The sequence below is a fragment of the Monodelphis domestica genome, chromosome 8 (assembly GCF_027887165.1).
Source record: "Monodelphis domestica isolate mMonDom1 chromosome 8, mMonDom1.pri, whole genome shotgun sequence".
Taxonomy (NCBI): Eukaryota; Metazoa; Chordata; class Mammalia; order Didelphimorphia; family Didelphidae; genus Monodelphis; species Monodelphis domestica.
Genome location: NC_077234.1, coordinates 82,954,436 through 82,973,522, shown reverse-complemented (window position 1 = coordinate 82,973,522; position 19,087 = coordinate 82,954,436). Strand labels below are relative to the sequence as shown.

At 33.3% G+C, this 19,087-nt stretch overlaps 1 protein-coding gene and 1 long non-coding RNA gene across 5 annotated transcripts in view; one reads left to right on the top strand and one right to left on the bottom strand.

The window, feature by feature from the left end:
• The window catches only part of PTH2R (parathyroid hormone 2 receptor), a 153,563-nt gene that overhangs the window by 2,115 nt on the left and 132,361 nt on the right, over nt 1–19,087 (bottom strand). For all 4 annotated transcript variants that reach the window (XM_056807773.1, XM_007501827.3, XM_007501826.3 and 1 more), the window contains 3 exons: nt 10,233–10,327; nt 2,664–2,802; nt 1,133–1,174 (listed from right to left, as the gene is read on the bottom strand). In XM_056807773.1, coding sequence (XP_056663751.1) covers nt 1,133–1,174; nt 2,664–2,802; nt 10,233–10,327 — 276 coding nt within the window. The remainder of the gene's footprint in view (nt 1–1,132; nt 1,175–2,663; nt 2,803–10,232; nt 10,328–19,087) is intronic.
• The window catches only part of LOC103106632 (uncharacterized), a 212,385-nt gene that overhangs the window by 133,970 nt on the left and 59,328 nt on the right, over nt 1–19,087 (top strand). The gene's annotated exons all lie outside the window — the stretch shown is intronic.

Here is a 19,087-nt window from a genome sequence, read left to right as displayed (position 1 = left end):
TACCTACACTTGGCCCATCACCAGTTTGTAGCAGAAACAGCTAACATGGTGATGGATTCTTGCTCATTAAAATACATGTTGGAAACTCTTGAGAATTTGCATTTAAATCTAGGCTTAAGTGGATGGGATATCATTAAGGAAAACTATGATACTTTTGGAGTTAAGTTATCTAATATTTTCCTGGAGAGTTTCAAATCAATTTGGTAATTTGGTATTTTGGTATAATAAAATGGTAATTTGATATAATAAAAATGAATTTGGTAAATTCAGCAACTACTTTGCATCTCTTTAATGCTTATAGCATTATATTATATATTATACATTACATATAGATGTTATAATTATCAGTGTATTTAAAAATACCTACTAGATCCCATAGGCAATTAGGTGGTTCTGTGGATAGAGTACTGAGGCTTGGAGTCAGGAAGACTGAACTCTTCCTGAGTTCAAGTCCACCCTCAGACAGTTACTTGCTGTGTCACCTTGGGCAAGTCACTTTACTCGTTTTGCCTCAATTTCCTCATCTATGAAATGAGCTGGAAAAGGAAATGGCACACTGCTTCAGTATCTTTGCCAAAAAAACCCTCTAAATGGGGTCATGAAAAGCTCCAGACACAGCTGAGGTGACTGAACACCACTACCAAGAGGATAGGAATCAAGTTCCCTTTAGACAATCATATTAATAAATGCTTGACTCATTTCCTCCAGTGCCAAGTACTGTGCTTTTTACATGAAGCAGATACTTAAAAATGCTTGCTGAATCAAAATGTTATTGAATTGTAATGGGATTTGAGAAGTGTGATGGCCCCACTGTTGTTCAAATTTGGGATTATAGGTTCATGGATGAGAGTTAGAAGGGACATTAGATGTCACATAGTCCAATCTTTTCATTTTACAGATGAGGAAACTGAACCCCAGGAAGGTTGGGATTTGCTTGGGATTAGATTGGTAATAAATGTCAGAGCCAGGATTTGGACTGAAGTCTTTTGACACATAACCATCATGAAGGAATATCAGCATCTGAGGGTGTTTGCTAATTTTCTCCTGTCCCATAATATTGGAGAAATTAAGTCACTTTTCTGAGGTGGCTTGAATGGTGCTACATTATTACTGAAAGCTGTTTTGAATTTACCTCTCCGTTGCAGTAACAATAGATGATTGACACAAAGAAACCCTGTGGAGTGAAAAATCAAGAAGTTAGTGTACTTGAGTATTCACAGGAAGGAACCAATTATTACCCCTTTGAGATGAGGATATAAAAATGATTCACAAAGTATTTCCCAGACCACGAGCTCATGAACTTAGAGCTAAAAGGGACTTAAAGAGGGTATTTAGTCCAATTCTCTCAACAGCCTAGAGAGTTTATAGAATAAATGTGAGTTGGAATTTGAACTCAAATCATTTGACTCAAGATCTCTTTGCATTGTCCCACTCTTCATTCTTAGGGACATTTATTCCATCCTTAATGATCTAAATAAATACCTGAATAAAAAAGACAAATGATAGAACTATGATTTAATTTCTAAATTTATTTCTGTTACTCCCAGTTGTATTATGACTAAAGATCTGTGAATCAACTTTTTTTTTGTAATTCTTAGCTACTTATAAAAGTCTGGTAATGGCATTGAGAAGGGCCTAACAATCTGGTGGAATAATGAACCAAGGTCAGAATTGAGAGATTCAGCATACCCAATAATCCACTCAACCACTCAATGTGCCATAAAAGAAAAAAAAAGGCATAGAATTTAATGAGAGACTTGAGAAGGAATCCCAATTTTTCTACTTTTCGACACATGTGAATTTGGTCAGATCACTCCTGCTGCTTTTCTAAGCCTTCCCACCTATAAAATGGCAATGGTGATGATATTGCTTTTCAGAGGCAGGCCAGTCTAGTGGACAGGACACCTCTTTTCAAATCCTTCCTCTGACACCACGATCTCAGTGGCTTATGCAACTCTCTTTAAGATTAAAATAGATGTTTTGGGGACAGCTTGGTTGTTCAGTGGATTGAGAACCAGGTCCAGAGACAGGAGATCCTGGGTTCAAATCAGACACTTTCTAGCTGTGTGACCCTGGGCAAATCACAACCCCCACTGCCTGGCACTTATTGCTCTTTTGCCATGGAACCAATATACAATATTGATTCTAAGACAGAAGGTAAGGGTTAAAAAAAGGGGGGGATGTTGTGCAATTGCATTTGAGAAGAGAGATTTACTGGTTTGAACCCTAACTCAACAATGACAACAACAGCAAAATCTTGACCTGCACACATATCTGCCTGACAGCAGTACTATGACAATCAAATCATATTAATCTATGTGAAAACTTTTAGACTTCTCCAGATAAAAGGAATTGTTAAACCTTTGTTGAATCTGACAATAATATCAAATTAATTCTCCACCAAACAATTGTTACACAATCTGAATTTGAGTTTTCATTTGTGAGAAAAAGCTTCTAGAGTAGTGACTCTTAAGAACATAGTCCAGGACAGATAAGCCATGGAATTTATAACCTAAGAAGCAAAATCATTATGCCCTTATGTAGTTATTAGGGGCATATGCATTAGTCAAAGAGAGGCAAGAAAGGAAGAGAAATTGGTCAAATCTGGGGCAGGAGAGGGGAAAGGAAAACCCAAACACTTAGCACTTTTCTGTACTTTGTACCTGAAAGGAGTTAAAGAAGAGTTCAAAGTGCATCCGGATCTCCCATCCTAATCCAGTGAAAGTGTGGGGCAGACACACAAATACAATGTAATGGACCCCAAAAACCAAGATCAGAACCAAAGTAGACTTTGCAAGTTTTCTGAAAGAGAATGACAAGATTTTTTTCTCATAATTAATTAGAATATCTTAATGATAGCACAATTTACAGAAGTAGCATATTAATGAATGTAGGAATTTCCATTTTTTGTCTATCTTGGCTTATCTCTCTGCTCCAACCACTCATCATTATCTCTCATTCTCCTTCCTTTTATTTCAAATTAAAAAGTACATTATTATTTCAACTAATTTGTATCATTGATTTCTCCTTATTTATATTTATTTATGCTTTCAACTTAATTGAATTATTTTTTCCCCAAGCATAAGTAATACTGATTAGAGAAAGGATTGGAATTTGAGCAAGTCATTTCAACTCTTTAATCCAGTTTCTTTATCTACAAAATGGGTATAATGTGATCTCTGATCTTGAGGAAAATTCTTTGTTAAACCTATACCAATTTTAGTTATAATACTACTACTCATACATATGAGTGCCTTTACACTGTCCTCATCTGCTACTACCGCCTTATGCAGAATAGGGTTAAACTTCAAGCCAAGCATGGTCATTATAATTATTACCCAGCATTCATTTAAAATTATTTTTCTTTTTTTCATTTATATTTTGATTGTCATCATATATATTATTTTTCTGCTTATGTCATTTGCATTAATTCTTATGTCTAATTCTACTTCTATGAATTCCTCATGATTATTGTTTCTTATGGCACAACAACATTCTTTTGCATTCATGTAATATAATTTGTTTAACTATCCTTGATGGGCATCTGTTTTGTTCCTACTTTCTTGCTATTACAAAAAGTGCTGAGACAACTAAATGGTTCAGTAGAAAGAGCACCACTGGACTTGGGTTTAGTAAGACCAGTTCAAATTTGTGCTTAAATAATTACTAGCTCTGTGACACTGGGCAAGTAATTTAGTTTTTGTTTGCTGAAGTTTCCTTTTCTGTAAAACGGGAATAATGATAATACCTCCCTCCTAGAGTTATTGTTATGACAAAATGAAATTATACTTTAATGATCATACTCATCATCATCAGTAAAAAAAAATTTTTTTAATGTGTGTAGAACTCTTATGTATTTAGCCTTCTTGGGCATATGCCTTGCATTGGGATCTCAAAGATAAAGGTTACCAACAACTTTGTGACAATATAATTCTAAATTACTTTCCATATTGTACTGATTCACACTTCTGATTCCATGCCTGAATTTCCACAGCACCATATAGTATAAATAATACTTGTCATCTTTGACAATTTCTGGTTGTGAAGTGATACTTACGTATTATTCTAATTTGATCCCCCCTCTCTTTTTTAACTTTTTGGAAAAGTATTATGATTGATAGCTTCCAAGACTTTTGAGAAATATTTGCTCATATCCTTTGATCTCTTTTTCATTTGAGGGAATGGCTCTTGGTTTTATATATTCATTGGTGTTAATTACCTACATATCTTAGATATCAGACCCATATCAGAAATATTTGATATTGATTTAGGTTGTACCAAAGTTTTTTTTTTTTTCAATATTACAAACATTTATTATTAACTTCTAAAGGCTTGGCAGTGTGTCCCATACAGATGAAGATGTTCTTTCAGCCCCTGCCCTCCAGGAGCTCCCAGTCTGACAGAAGACATAAGGTAAGCACAAGTGCAGAAGAAACTGATTCCAGGCACAATGGGAAAAGGGCACAAGAGAAGAAGGTCTGACAGTGCTCTAACATTTTGAGGAAAGAGGATTCTTTCAGGACTCTCACCTGAGCTGGCTTCTTTTTTTTTTTTTAAATATATTTTATTTGATCATTTCCAAGCATTATTCGTTAAAGACATAGATCATTTTCTTTTCCTCCCCCCCCCACCCCCCATAGCCGACGCGTAAGTCCACTGGGCATTAGATGTTTTCTTGATTTGAACCCATTGCTTTGTTGATAGTATTTGCATTAGAGTGTTCATTTAGAGTCTATCCTCTGTCATGTCCCCTCAACCTCTGTATTCAGGCAGTTGCTTTTTCTCGGTGTTTCCACTCCCATAGTTTATCCTTTGCTTATGAATGGTGTTTTTTTCTCCTGGGTCCCTGCAAGTTGTTCAGGGACATTACACCGCCACTAATGGAGAAGTCCATTACGTTCGATGATACCACAGTGTGTTTGTCTCTGTGTACAATGTTCTCCTGGTTCTGCTCCTCTCGCTCTGCATCACTTCCTGGAGGTTGTTCCAGTCTCCATGGAACTTCTCCACTTTATTATTCCTTTTAGCACAATAGTACTCCATCACCAACATATACCACAGTTTGTTCAGCCATTCCCCAATTGATGGGCATCCCCTCATTTTCCAGTTTTGGGCCACCACAAAGAGCGCAGCTATGAATATTTTTGTACAAGTCTTTGTGTCCATTATCTCTTTGGGTGTACCAAAGTTTTTAAATTTCACATAATCAATTTTTTCTATTTATCTTTTGTTTGATCTTTTCCTCTTTTTGGTTAAGAATTCTACTCCTCACCCCATATGTGAAAAGTATAAAATCTGGGTTTTTTTCTAATTTATTTTCTTAATATTGTAACAGTTAACATACAGGTTATGCACCCAGTTGGACTTTATCATAGTATATAGTGTAAGATGCTCATTTAAATCTTTCTACCAAATTGCTTCCTAGTTTTTGTAGTAGTTCTTCTCAAATATGGATTTTTTCACCAAGTCTTTTATATTTTGGAGTTTGGGGAACATTGGATTATTGAATGTTTCTGATACTAGGTGAATTGTTTCTTTGATCTGCCTTTATATTTTTTAAACAGCACCAGTTAGTTTTCATGGTCAGTAATTTAGAGCATAATTTGAGATTTGGAAGTGCTATTCCCTTGCAATTCCACTCCCCCATCTACATTATTTCTTGTTCTTTCAAATGAAATTTTCCATTTTTATACCCCTTTAAAGTATCATTATGGTAGTTTAATTGATCTGGTCTTAACAATTAGTTTATGTATTATCATTACTTTTATTATATTATGGCAACCCACTCATGATTATTTTTATTTCTTTAGAGAGTTCTTTTAAATAATTACATTTATACTTACCTTAGGGATGCTTTGTAGATTAACTACTAGATATTTCATAGGTTTTGTAGTTATCTTCAATGAGATGCCTATATTTCCACCTGGATTTTGTTATTGTTTCATAGAAATGCTATGATTTTTGTAGATGTATTTTATAACCTGTTACTTTACTGAACTTATCAATATCTTTGATTAGTTTCTTGGCTAATTCTTTAGGGTTTTAGAAAAAAACCTTGGTGTCATCAGCAAATAGGAATAGAATTATCTATGTATTTTTTTATCTTTATAAATATCCTACCTGATATAAGTTTTCTACATGAAAAAATTCCTTCTATGTTTATAATTTAAGGGTTTTTAGCATAAGCCTTTTGCTTTGTCAAAGGTTTTTCATGCATCTATTGATATATATTTTGAACTTTTTTATTTTTAATATGATTATTTTAATTCTGTTCACAATGTTCAATAATTCTTCCATTTTTCATATAAACCCCACTTGATCATGGTGTTTGCTTTTTTGACACATGGATGTTTTCTTTTTCCTAGCTTGTTTGCAAAAAATATTGAATTAAATCTATATTTGCTAGCAATCTCCCTGATTTTCCTTATATATTCCCAGTTCCTTCATATCATCCTCATCATATCCTTCTTTTATTTCTTATAAATACATTTCTTCCATTATTTAAAGTTCATCTTTAGAATTCTTTTATTCAGAAGGACTTCCTGAAATAAATGTGAACACTATTTGATTTTCCTCATACTATTTGAATTTCTTTATGTCTCATCTTTGAGAAATTCTAACCTCTATGAAATGAGAGCCTTTGCTTTCTCTGTAAGATAAGACTGAATTGCTTCTTGCCTAGTGCCAGCTACTTTGTGGGCATGAAATATATTTTAACTGAATTAAATTCAGCAAAGAGGAACCATATTAATTTTACTCTCAAGGTCAGCTAGGGGCTTCAGTGGTTAGAGATCAGGGCCTAGAGATAGGAGGTCCTGGGTTCAAATCTCACCCCCAGATACTTCCTAGATCATGTGATCTTGGGCAAGTCACTTAACCTCACTTTCCTAACTTTTACCATTCTTCTGCCTTGGAACTGTTATTCCATCACTTTCATGTATCATGATTTGTTTAATAACATTTTTTTACTTATCTCTAACTGAAATTTAGTCATCAAATGTGAATAAAACTATTTACAGAAAAGATTCGTAGGTGCTTCTGAACTGCTAAAAGAGGTCCAGGACCCAGAAAAGGTTAAAAACCTCTGTTCTAGGGTGAAATAGTAAGACCCAATGAGGTATATTATAAAAACTAAGCCTACTTTTAATTTTTCCCTCTGGATGATATCAATACTAAATGCAAAAATATTCTTAAAACTTCAACTTAGTTCTATGTTATATGTGAGAAATTTGAAAACTTTCAATCTCCAGAACAATTTTGTAAGGTGAAAAATTTGCCTCACATATCACAATTGTTCTTTTTCACTCTTTTCTAATGGATGTCATTAAGGCAGAGCTTAGTGATCAAATTTTCCAATCCAATTTTGGATCTTACCCTATGTTGCTACAACACACAAAACACATGACATTTACATTCAACATACATGTGCGTAACATCATTATAGCCAAGCTTTGTAGAAAGCCATAGTTTCTAATAAAAAGGAATTAATATTTATAAAATAACTAAAGAAAATACTCATAGAGAAGGACCTGGACAAATCACAAATTGGAAGAAGAAACTAAAATTATTGTGGTCCTCTTGACAAGGCAAATAAATATATTGTTCAAATAAAACTCAGAGGAGGAGGATATTATTTTTCAAAACAAATATTTCAACATTCAGACTAGGATTATTTTTCCATGAAAGTTTGAATTTTAAATTTATTTTGTTCTTTGAATTAAAGATTCTAATCTCTTAATTTTCCAAATGGATGATTATTAAAGATAATTTTTTAAAGTATAATTTTATTTTATGTAATCTTTTATTTTCAGCATTATCAGGCTCAGAATACCTGAGTTAATTTATTCCACTTAAAAGTCAGTTTTAACATAATATGCTACTGCATATAAGAAAGGAATATTTTTTTTAGGAGTCAAATTACGTCTGAATGTATTCTTACTTAATTTTGATGCTTTCCCAGGATACCAGATTAATGTTTATGATATGAAACACATGTTCAGGATGTAATTATTTTAAAATAGATTTTAAATAATTTTGTACATTATTATTTTAAATGTGAACACAGTTGTTATATGAGAAGGAATGTGGACAGATAATTTGAAATAAATGTAATTTTTAAATGAAATATAAAATTCACTGACATTACCACAGATCTTTATTTTATATCTTCATTTATTTGCAAAGTAAGAATTGTACCAGGATAAGAAATTTAAATACCCATCACTCTGTCAGCCTCTTTGTTTGAAGAATGAAGCCCCAGTGAATACATGGTGATGATAAGATCCCAGAAATGGAACAATTAATGAAGTTCCATAGTCAGTATACAGAGTAGGGTAAAAAAATTAATCCCTTCTTCATAAGTACCACTCATAGGTTTGCTCATACCTAGCAATCCTAATCATGGTAAATATATCTTAATAAGAAAGAAAATTCCATCTTCCCCCATCTTCTAATCCTCAACCTATTTTCTGAGTTTGATAGGCTATGCTTAGTGACTGGATCGCAGAGGGAGGCTTAGTCATGAAATTTACCAGTGACGGCAGAAAAATGAGTACAACAATGGTCCAAGAAATATCATAAGGTTTTTTTTTTTTTAAAAGATCATCTCAAAGGAGGATTGAGAGTTAGATGAACAAAAGAATAGAGGAAAGATCAAATGAGCCATTTATATTTAAATGTTATTATTACTTATTATTATTAATAATTATTTTATATTATATATGGTAGATTTGAAATGAAATCTTTTTCATTTCAAGTGCAGTGTCTTACTTCCTATGACAGATGTGTAAAAAATGCAGCTCACAAAACTACAAAGTGTGGCGTAAATTAGATTAAAAAGTAACTGGGAAATATTTAACAAAACAAATAAAATACATTAAAACCTAGATAATATTACATTTAAAAACTAAGTCGACCTTCAGCCTAGTGATCCTGATCAGATCCTCCCTTTTTTACTTGAATTTGACCCCAGTGGCCAACATCGAGCTGCCTTTCTTGTAGGGTGATGGTTGGTGCCTAAAGCTATTGCAATAGCTATTTGTTGGCCTGATAAGAACAAAGAGGTCTGCTGCCTTCTTGGAGGCAGATCTATAATCTGTCTGAGAAGCTCCTGTCTTGTCTTATAAAAGAGCATGCAGTTGAGAGAATTTCATTGCAGATCAATGAAGGATGAGTTCCTAACAGATATCATTGCATAATATACAAAGCATTTGTATAGAAAGAAGAAATCAATGAGTTCAGAGAACAGATCAAAAGTGGCACAGAGGGTATTATTAGAGTGAGAGGAGATTTTAACTATTTGGACATATGCCTAAGTTCTTTCTTGGTTTACCTTAAGAATGCTATTCTTCAAAATCAATAAATGGAAACTAGCTGGACTTGATTTTCACCAGAAAGGAAAAACTGGTTGCAGTGGTGTAAAAGATGGGGTAACACTTATTTTCTCTTAGACTTTGTGCTTGAGGAGAGAAAAGGTGGGAAAAGTGTGATAAACATCATAGATATCAGCTAGAACATTTCAAAGTATTCAGAGGAAAGACACCTAGGTTCATAGGATTTTAAAATTATTTTAATTTATTTTTAATGCTTATTGTTATTAATATTTAATTAAAACTTGACAGGGGAAACCAGCTCAAGAAGGATAGTACGTTTTCAAGAATGAAGTTGTGAAAACACAAAGAGAAATAATGCTGATGAGAAAGTGAAAGGATTTAAGGAAAAACTGCCTAACTATTGCAAAGCAGAATATGCTACTTTAGGAAACAGTTGGGATCCTCCCCCTAAATGAAGTGAAGATGACCTGTGCATTGTAGCAGAGATTTTTGTTTAAATAAGGTTGATTGGTGACTATTGACAAATCTTCCAACTCTAAGATTCAGACTACCAAAGCAAACCCATTTTCTTGATCTTTTGAAAAGGAGGGGAATGTTCATTCTTTTTGCAGTCAGGAAAATACATTATTTGTTCAAAGTAGGCCAGATTAAAACAATTTAAGAAGAAATAAAACTTGTGCGCTGTTATGCACCCAAAATACCTGCATTTGTAAACATTGATTATAGTTTTACAGAGCATATATCCAAGCCTTCCCAATCAGCTATACCAATGAAACAAAGGAAACAAAAACACGTTCACAAGCCAGACATTTCTCATAAATGTTTGTTTCTTTGATTTCTTATTTTTTCTTACACAGACACATCACTTTAGTCTTTGATGGATTCTTGTCACAGGCTTACCTGTATTGTTTTCTTGTGTCATACCCAACAGCATTGGTCTCCCAAATTTTAGTGGCCAGGACCCTCACAGTGTTGAGGAACAAAATAAAGTTCAGCTGAAAAATAAAGTATGAGAAAGAAAGAAAATCAGCTCTGCTTCATTTCGTTTTGCCTTCTTTCTGGTAATATATCTGAAGGCTTGATTTTGAAAACCACTCCTCTTGCCAGTTGGATAAAATATCTTAGAAGTATCCAGGCAATCTATTTACACTCCCAGTCTATGTGCTATGACTTAGCACATGTAATATCCCCTTAGACATTGTATCAGATGATAAATAACATTCAAAAAAAGTAAAAATGAGAACATAAGAAACAGGAATTGGCTGTTTTATTTAAGTACAAAATATTGATTTTACTTCTAACAGATCACAAGTGATAACAGATCATTTAAATGCAATAAGTCAAGACATTTTAAAGACAAGTGTTTTTAAATGAACATTGCCTTAGACATATTAAATCACAAATCAGTTTATTATTTGTTAGTATTAAATCCACAAATCTAGTCTTGTGCTAGGTACTAGAGATACCAAGAGAAATAAGAAAACACTCCTTCTTCAAGGAGCTTTCTATCTACTGGAGAAAAGAATATGTGCACAGGCAAGCAAATACAGATTTTATGTATATGTATAACAAGGAGATACAGCTAGATTCTCTCTTTCTAAAACAAGGTGCTATAGCTATATTCACTTAGAAATTATGCCTATTTTATGGTGATGAGGGATATAGTTTCATGTACTGAGGAACAGATGCCTCATTTACAAAATGTTGCCTAGTTGGTCCAGGAAATATTCTTTCCCTCTCTCAGCTTGACATTTTAGAGGTCCAAGTCAAGACAACTTACATTTGAATATTGCCTTTGACAGTTCTTAACCAAATAATCACAGATCAGTCATTTTATCTCTGAACTTCAGTTTATCAGTAAAATGGGCATGACGATAATTATATTTCCCATTTCACTTATTATGAAGATTAAATGACATGTCAATTAAATAAAGTAACATTATAAAAAGATTTTGAAAATTTCAAAATGCCATCTAAATAAATTCCATGTTACTATGAGAATTGTGGGAAGGCTTTAAAATTTTTATGTGGTCAATGTATTTTCTCATTTTTTATTTGTTACTTTTTCTTCCTTTGTTTCTTATTTATTTATTTCCCTCTGACTATAGTTATAGGAATTGCTTACTTAAAGTCTCTTTTTTATGATGTGATCTTTTGCATTCAGGTTGTTGTATATTTTGTAATATGCTGGTCTAAACATGCTGGCTCTGGTAAAATGGTTTCCATTTTTTCTAGTAATTCTGGTCAAATATGGAATTCTTTCCTCAAGTAACTTATATTTGGCAGTTTACCAAACACCAAGATATTTAAAAATTTACTTTTGTTTCTTAAATATGTAACCCACTGGAATAATTTACTTTTCTAATATTAAATCAGTCAAAAGTGAAATTAATGAAGGGAAATGGGATGGAAAGTGAAAGAACAATGAAGTTTTCAGTGCTAGATCTGGGCTCTGAACCTTGCCCCTCTTTTTCTTCTTTCTTTCAAATGCTAGAAATAGTACTAGATTTCATAACTAGCAAATTTAAAGACGTGCTTCTTAAAGTTCTTCTCTCACCCCACCTGCAGGAATCCCATGGGTTTTGTTACAAATTCTCTTATGTGGAAAAAAGTCAGAACTTGCCTGAACAATGTGGAACTGTCCATTTCTTAGTGAATTCTAAATGTGTGGCAGTCTCCTGGGGATTTGGCTATGTGGTTCTCACAAATGAAATATTTTTCTTAATCTATTTGTAGACAGGAGGTGATTTTAAGGCCATTCAAAATCCCATGGATTTTATTACTTACAGGATGAATTAAATCTTAAGAACACAACAAATTATCTGTGGAACAAAGAGACCATGTTCTTAGCTCATATGCTATTGGGCTAGGCTACCACTGTGAGTGTGAACTTCAGGGCCATATTTGTCTATAATTATTTATCTTTAAAAGCAAAAGTTTCATTGTCTTATATCATTCTGAAGTCCTATAAAGCTACAATCATATATAATCACATTTTCTAATTAAGTTTTCAGGATTGTTAACTAAGTGTTATGATTGATCATCAGATTGATTTGGTGCTAGGAAAGTAGATTAGTCCAATGAAGTCTATGCCTAAGGAACAAAAGTAATTTTTGAAAGTTGTCTCAATGTTTGGAAAACCCCAAAACATAAATTATTTGAGGAAAGGATTCCATATTTGACAAAAATTACTGGGAAAAGTAGATATACTTTATACCTGAAAGTAGGTGTTTAGACCAGCATCTTACAAAATACAAATAATAATCTTAATATGAATACAAAAATTTACATCATAAAAAGAACCTTTAACCAGATAACTCTGGTAAATATAATCAGGGAGATAATTTTTAACCAAACATGGGATTTATGTGGTAAAAAAAATAAATTAATTACATGAAATTTAAAATGTGGTAATGCAACTGAATGCTGTAGATAGAATAAGTAAAATTGTAGAGAAGGGAAAATATTCACAACAATCATGATTTAGTACATTTGATATTCGTAATGCATAAGGAAATGACAAAAATATATGAAACCAATGTCTTTTGCTGTTACATCACATTTCTTTATTTAAAAATATGGACTTCCAATTTCTCCTACTCAGCCATAATTTGTGAGAAAAGATTTGAAAAGAATGTGTTTATATCAAAAAATTACCCATGTTTAGCAGTAGATGTAATATTCTATACCCATAGATTCCCACTTCTATAATAAAGAGAATGAGGAATATTTTCTCTATTCTTTTTGTAGCCAAATTTGATCATTCTAATACCACAAAGTTCAATTTTATTTTTGTTATTTCCATTTACATTGTTGTAGTAATTAAGTGGAGGAAGCTAAGGGGATAGAATATTGGATCTGGAGTCAGAAAGACCTAAGTTCAAATGAGGCTTTAGACATTTACCAGCTGGGTGATCTTGGGCACATCCCTTAACCTCTGTTTGCCTTAATCCTTGAGAGGAGGAAATGGAAAACAATTCCAGTATTTTTTTTTATAAGAAAACCCCATGGAAATTATTGGTGTTCTAGTGTCCATATAGGATTGCAAAGAGTTGTATTTGATGAAACTAGTAATTAAGTAATTTCTCATTCTCACTTCATATAAGCTTTTCTATACTTCTCTGAATATTTCATATTTGTCATTTAGTCATGATTCATTTGCTGTTATTGAATTGTTTCAGTCTTGTCTGACTTTTTGTGACCCAATTTTGATCTTTTCATGGTAAAGATAATGGAATGATTTGCCATTTCCTGCTCCAGCTCATTTTATAGATGGTGAACTGAGACAAGCAATGTTAAGTAATTTGCCTTGGGTCTCACAACTAGTAAGTCTCTGTGGCCATATTTGAACCCATAAAGATGAATCTTCCTGATCCCAGGCCCACTGCTTTATCTACAGCGCCATCTAAGTGCCTTTACAATTCAATTACATCCAGACATGTGCCATTATTTGTTTAGCCATTCTCCAAGTAACCCTAACCTGGAGATGCCTCTTTGTACCTTTCTCTTTTCAACCAATGAGTCCCTGATCCACACTACCATTTCATGACATGTCTAAGGTATGCTCACTCCACTCCAAGATCCACTCATTGTCCAGAATTTTCCATGTCCTCCCCAGTAGCCTTGCCTCTGAGCCAATACTCTTCCCATCCTATCCTCATTTTCTCAATCCATTTCGTGTGTTGTCTTTGTTTTTAGATTATAAACACCTTGATGTTAGGCAGTTTCCCTCTGTTTTGTTGTTGTGTTGTCTTTTTATCTCTTAGTGCATAAAACAGTGTCTGGTAAATAAAAGATCCATTTAAATAATGTTCTCTATATCACTATCCAATGGGTATCTCTTTTGGGGGGCTGGGGTTAGGGGTTCCAATTTTATGTTTTCACAAGAAAGTACACCTATTAATATTTTTATGTATACATATGGGACCTTTTATCTGTCTGATCTGTTCTCAAGGAAAGTACAGTGGAATCTTTGGACCAAAGGCTATGAATATTGTAATCTCTAGTGTAATAAATATCACATTCCAAGTCTTCTGCATCTTTGTATTAGAGGCTGCTATGTCTTGTGTGTGACTCTGACTTTGGCTTCTTGGTTTTTAAATTCTTTTTTTTCCCTAACTGTGTACATTTTTCTTTAACCAGGAAGCTATTGATTTTTACTCTGAGGCTTCTAGAAATTTTAGTTTTAGGGTTTCTTTCATGGTGTGACTAGTGGATTGTATTTCATTTTGCTCTTTGGTTCTAAGAAATCTAGACATGCTTTCAATAAGTATTATGTCTAGGTTTTCATGGAAGTCCAATGATTGTTTTTTTAAACCCTTACCTTCTGTCTTGGAATCAATACTATATATTGATTTTAAGGTAGAAGAGTGATAAGGGAAAGGCAGAGGAGTTTAAATGATTTGTCTAGAGTCACAGAGCTCAAAAGTGTATACAGATTTAACCCAACATTTCTTAAATTATTTCTCTTTGATCTTTTTGACAGATCAGCTGTTTTTATGTGAGAAACCTTACATTTTCTTCTATTATTTTGTTTTTTGACTTTCTTTAATATTCTTGTTATTTTATGGAGTCATTAACTTCCATTTGGTTCATTCCAAGTTTCTTTTTTTGTGTCATTTTATTTTTCTCTCAATTTTTTGTTATGTACTTATTAACCATCACCATCAACAAAACACTGACAGAAACAAATGCATAAAAATTATGTATAAAATCACAAACTCCATATCAAATACTTGTTTAAAATATGTAAATTATATGTGTGGTAATATAGATATCATCTGCTTTTGAGTTATCTTTGGGTTTATTTTATTTTGATAGTTTTTCTCTTGCTTTTGTGACTTATTTGTAAAATGTAATAGCATATATTATTCTAAGTATCTTTTCACCTCTTCATATATTTCCTTTATTTTCTTTATATTACCAATAGTCCTCCCTGCCCCTTCTTCATGGCAGTTCCTCCATGAATTTTTGCTCCATAAGAGATAGTCATTCCATCTCACCTAGTCTTCATCTTTTCTACTACCATTTTGGCTCATTCCATTGCATTTACATCAGCCTTGAGTCTTCCATCCACACATGCCTGTTCAAAATGGCCAGGCAATAATGGCCTTCCCAAACGTCATAGATGACATTTTCCCACATTTTAACCTTTTGGGCTTCTTATGATTAGTCTTTCGTTCCCTTTGTATGCTTTTTATAGATCAAATTTTCTGCTGAGTTCTGAGTTTTTCCATAGGAATAATTGAAACTCCTTTAGCTCATCTTTACCTTCATTATTATGATCATATTTGCTGGATGTTATTCTTGGTTGTAAACTGAATTCTTTTGCTTTATGAAATGGATTCCATTTCCAGTGTTCTTATTGTGGTTACTAAGTTTTCTGTTAGTTTTGACTATAGCTCTACCAAATTAATATTTTTTTTTTGTTTATAGTATTTTTTTCCTTAAACTGGAAGCTATAAAAGTTATTAATGATGTTTCTGTACATTTTCATCTTTGGGTCTCTTTGAGGTAATGGTTGGTGGATTCTTTCAATTTCTATTTTACCTTTTGTTTACAGAATGTCTGGGCAATTTTCCTCTATGATTTCCTGAAGCATGGTGTATAAAACTCTTTTTAAAAAATCATAACTTTTTCAGGAATCCAACTATCTTTATGTTATCTCTCCTTGATTTATTTTCCATGTAAGTTGCTTTTGTGATGAGATGTTACATATTCTCTTATTTCATTCTTTTGATTTTGGTTTATTATTTCTTGACTTAGGAAATTATTAGATTCTCCTTGTCTGCTGAGGGCCATCAGACCACAGAGTGGTACTTGGCAAGATGTGACTGCCCACTCTATCCCCTTTACATGACCTCTTTCATCAATGCCCCTTACCTATGAATTGACATGATAATTATTCCCCCTAGTCTCAAAAGAAATAATGCAAGAGCAAAACACCTGTACCCTGATTCTCCAAAACATCACCAAAGGATCAGACCCTTAAACCCAATCCCAAAAAGACTATCATGGGTTAACTTTTATTTAGGTACACAATTCTCGGTGAAACCGCAGCTACAGACCAAGCCCTAAACTTTCCCACTCACAGAAGCCTATTCTCATGAAGCCAGCACACAAATCAATCATAAAGGCCCATACAATACGTACAGGTACAGTACAAGTACACTAAGCTTCAATATGCCTCAGTGACTCAATTACACAAATCAGTAACTCAGAAACTCCCTACTAAGCCACCTGTGAAGAAATCATTTATCTTGTATTCTGTCTGTAATCACAATACAAAAATATAGGATGTTAATCAAGTGATTTGTTAAAAGTTAATGTATTACTTTTCCAATTATCTCTCTTTGAACATGTGTATTAGGTAATATAATCTGCATGCCAAGAAAATGGGTATAAAAATAAATCCCAGTCCTGGGAATGGCAGAGCAGCTGTCAGATACAAATCAGTCCCATGGCCATAATGATTAAGCTGTCTTCCAGTTGTTATTTATTTTGACTGATCGCTCGCCACCTGTCGGGAACCCTGGAGTCATGAGTGGGGCTGAACCCTGACCATGGCAGTTGTCCAATTCTAGTTTTTCATATATTACTTTTCTATGAGTTTCTGGATCTTTTTTTCTATTTGGGTGATCTTTCATAAGTTTTTTTAATTTTCTTTCACTGTTCTTATTTTTTCCTTTCTTTTCCCTTATCCTCTCTCATTTGGTTTTTGAAGTTTTTTTTTAAAGCCTTTTAAAAAGTTATTTTGAAGGGTGTGGCCATTTGTTGTATTTCTTTGCTGTTTTTTAAGTAGATGTTTTTATTTCACTGTCCCCTGAGTTTGAGCCATGGTGTTCTGTCTCCATACTAGCTGTCAATACTTGAGTTCTTTCTTTTTTGCTTGCTTATTTTTATTTATTTATTTAAAAAATTTATTGGCCAGGCCCATAGATTTAATTATTGGATTTTTGCTAGAGTCCCAGGGTTCCTACTGTGTTGGGACATGTTAACTTGGGTCTCAGCATTTGTGTGTATGTTTGCTTTTTTCATAGATTCTATTTAATCATTCTAGTCTTCATTGTCCAGAGTTGGATGTACTCCTGGCCCCTCACTCAAACTCTACTCTGTGATTGACCTCAGGTCCTCCAACCAAAGACTTTGGGCAGTTTTGCCACTGCAATTCCAAGTAGATAGTTTGCTTTACTCTGTGGCCACATCCAGGGTATACAGTGGTAGGCCTGAAGCTAGGGAAATCAAAAGCTTTCCTCCTTAGTTATGTCAAATCACAAATAGCTAGGAAGCTCCACAGCTTTGAAGCTACAAAGCTGGTCATCTTTTGATGGTTAAGAAAAAGACAGATAAATAGTCATATTGACTTCATTCAGGATTAAATGATTTGGCCAGTGACCCAAAGCTAATAAGTGTCTGAGACCAGATTAGAACTCAGGAAGATGAGTCTTCCTGATTCCAGGCCTAGCATTCTGTCCTCTGTACCACCTACCTATATTGACTCATTAATCTCTTAAGGTTCTTTCCAGATAGAAAATGATGCAACGAATTGATCAGTCTTTGCCAAAAAGTAAGCTATCATTAGAACATAATTATATATATTCTATTCTCTCACTGTTACCAGTCCTGAATTTCCATTATTTATTCTTGATAATAGATGTTGAATATTATTTTACATTTTAATTTACATTTTTCATTCGATTTCCTCTTTCCTATGATCATCACTATGGAAACTGCATGTTTAATGTGGAATGTTTATAGCTTCTGAGAAAATATCTCCACATAACTAAATAAAACAAAGTGTCAGTGAAACTGTCCATATTTATTCTGATTGTGATTCTGTTTATTTTCTATGATTCAATGAAATAAAAATTCTTATCACTATGTATTTAGGTTTTCCTGAAACATATTTTCAGAGAACTATCATTTTTTATATCATCCCAGACAAGTGGACCTATACAAGGTTATAACCATCATGCCAATTAAATCCATCCTATTTGCTTAGTTACACTGACAAAAGCTATCAACAGACACTCTTGTTGTTCATCTTTTTCTAGCCACAGTAGAGGATCCCAGTTGAGCCATGTAATGAATTCTCACTACCTCTCTCTATCATCTTCCACTCAGTGTTTAAGTAGGATCCTTTTTACTCTCATATTCTTTTCTCTCCTGATCCCTTCCTGATATTCCTGAATCAGAAGTGGTATCTGTTATTACTAAAGATCAGTGATGAAGAGTCATATGACATCAAAAATACCACCTTAGAAAATGGCATTTTTTTGATTTTTTTCACCATCTTGCAATATATTTGTTTGATATGATGCATGCCAAACAAATATAGTTTACTCTTTGAAAATCCAGCAGGAGGGGAGTTAAAGACCCTTAGCTATGTGATATTAATTTAAGAATAGAAGTTTTCATTCTAGTCTAGTCTATGATCTACTAGACAGTATTCAAAGAAAGTAAATTACTTTTCTGTGCCTCAGTTTTCTCAGCAACAGTAACAATTGAAATAAAATTTACCTCACAGAATTAAAAACTCTCTATTATATAATCCTCAAGCCTGTAGAATAGGGAACATGTTCTACTAATTTATGCTCTTATCAAAATAATTGTGTGGAATTTAAGGTTTCAATGGATCTCTGCTCTCATTCTCCAGTTGTAAAGACTGATGCTCACCTGTCTGGCCTTTGTAAATAATTTCCCATAAAACCTCCAGAGGTTCCACTTTTAAATATCTTAGAAAACTTCCTCTAAGA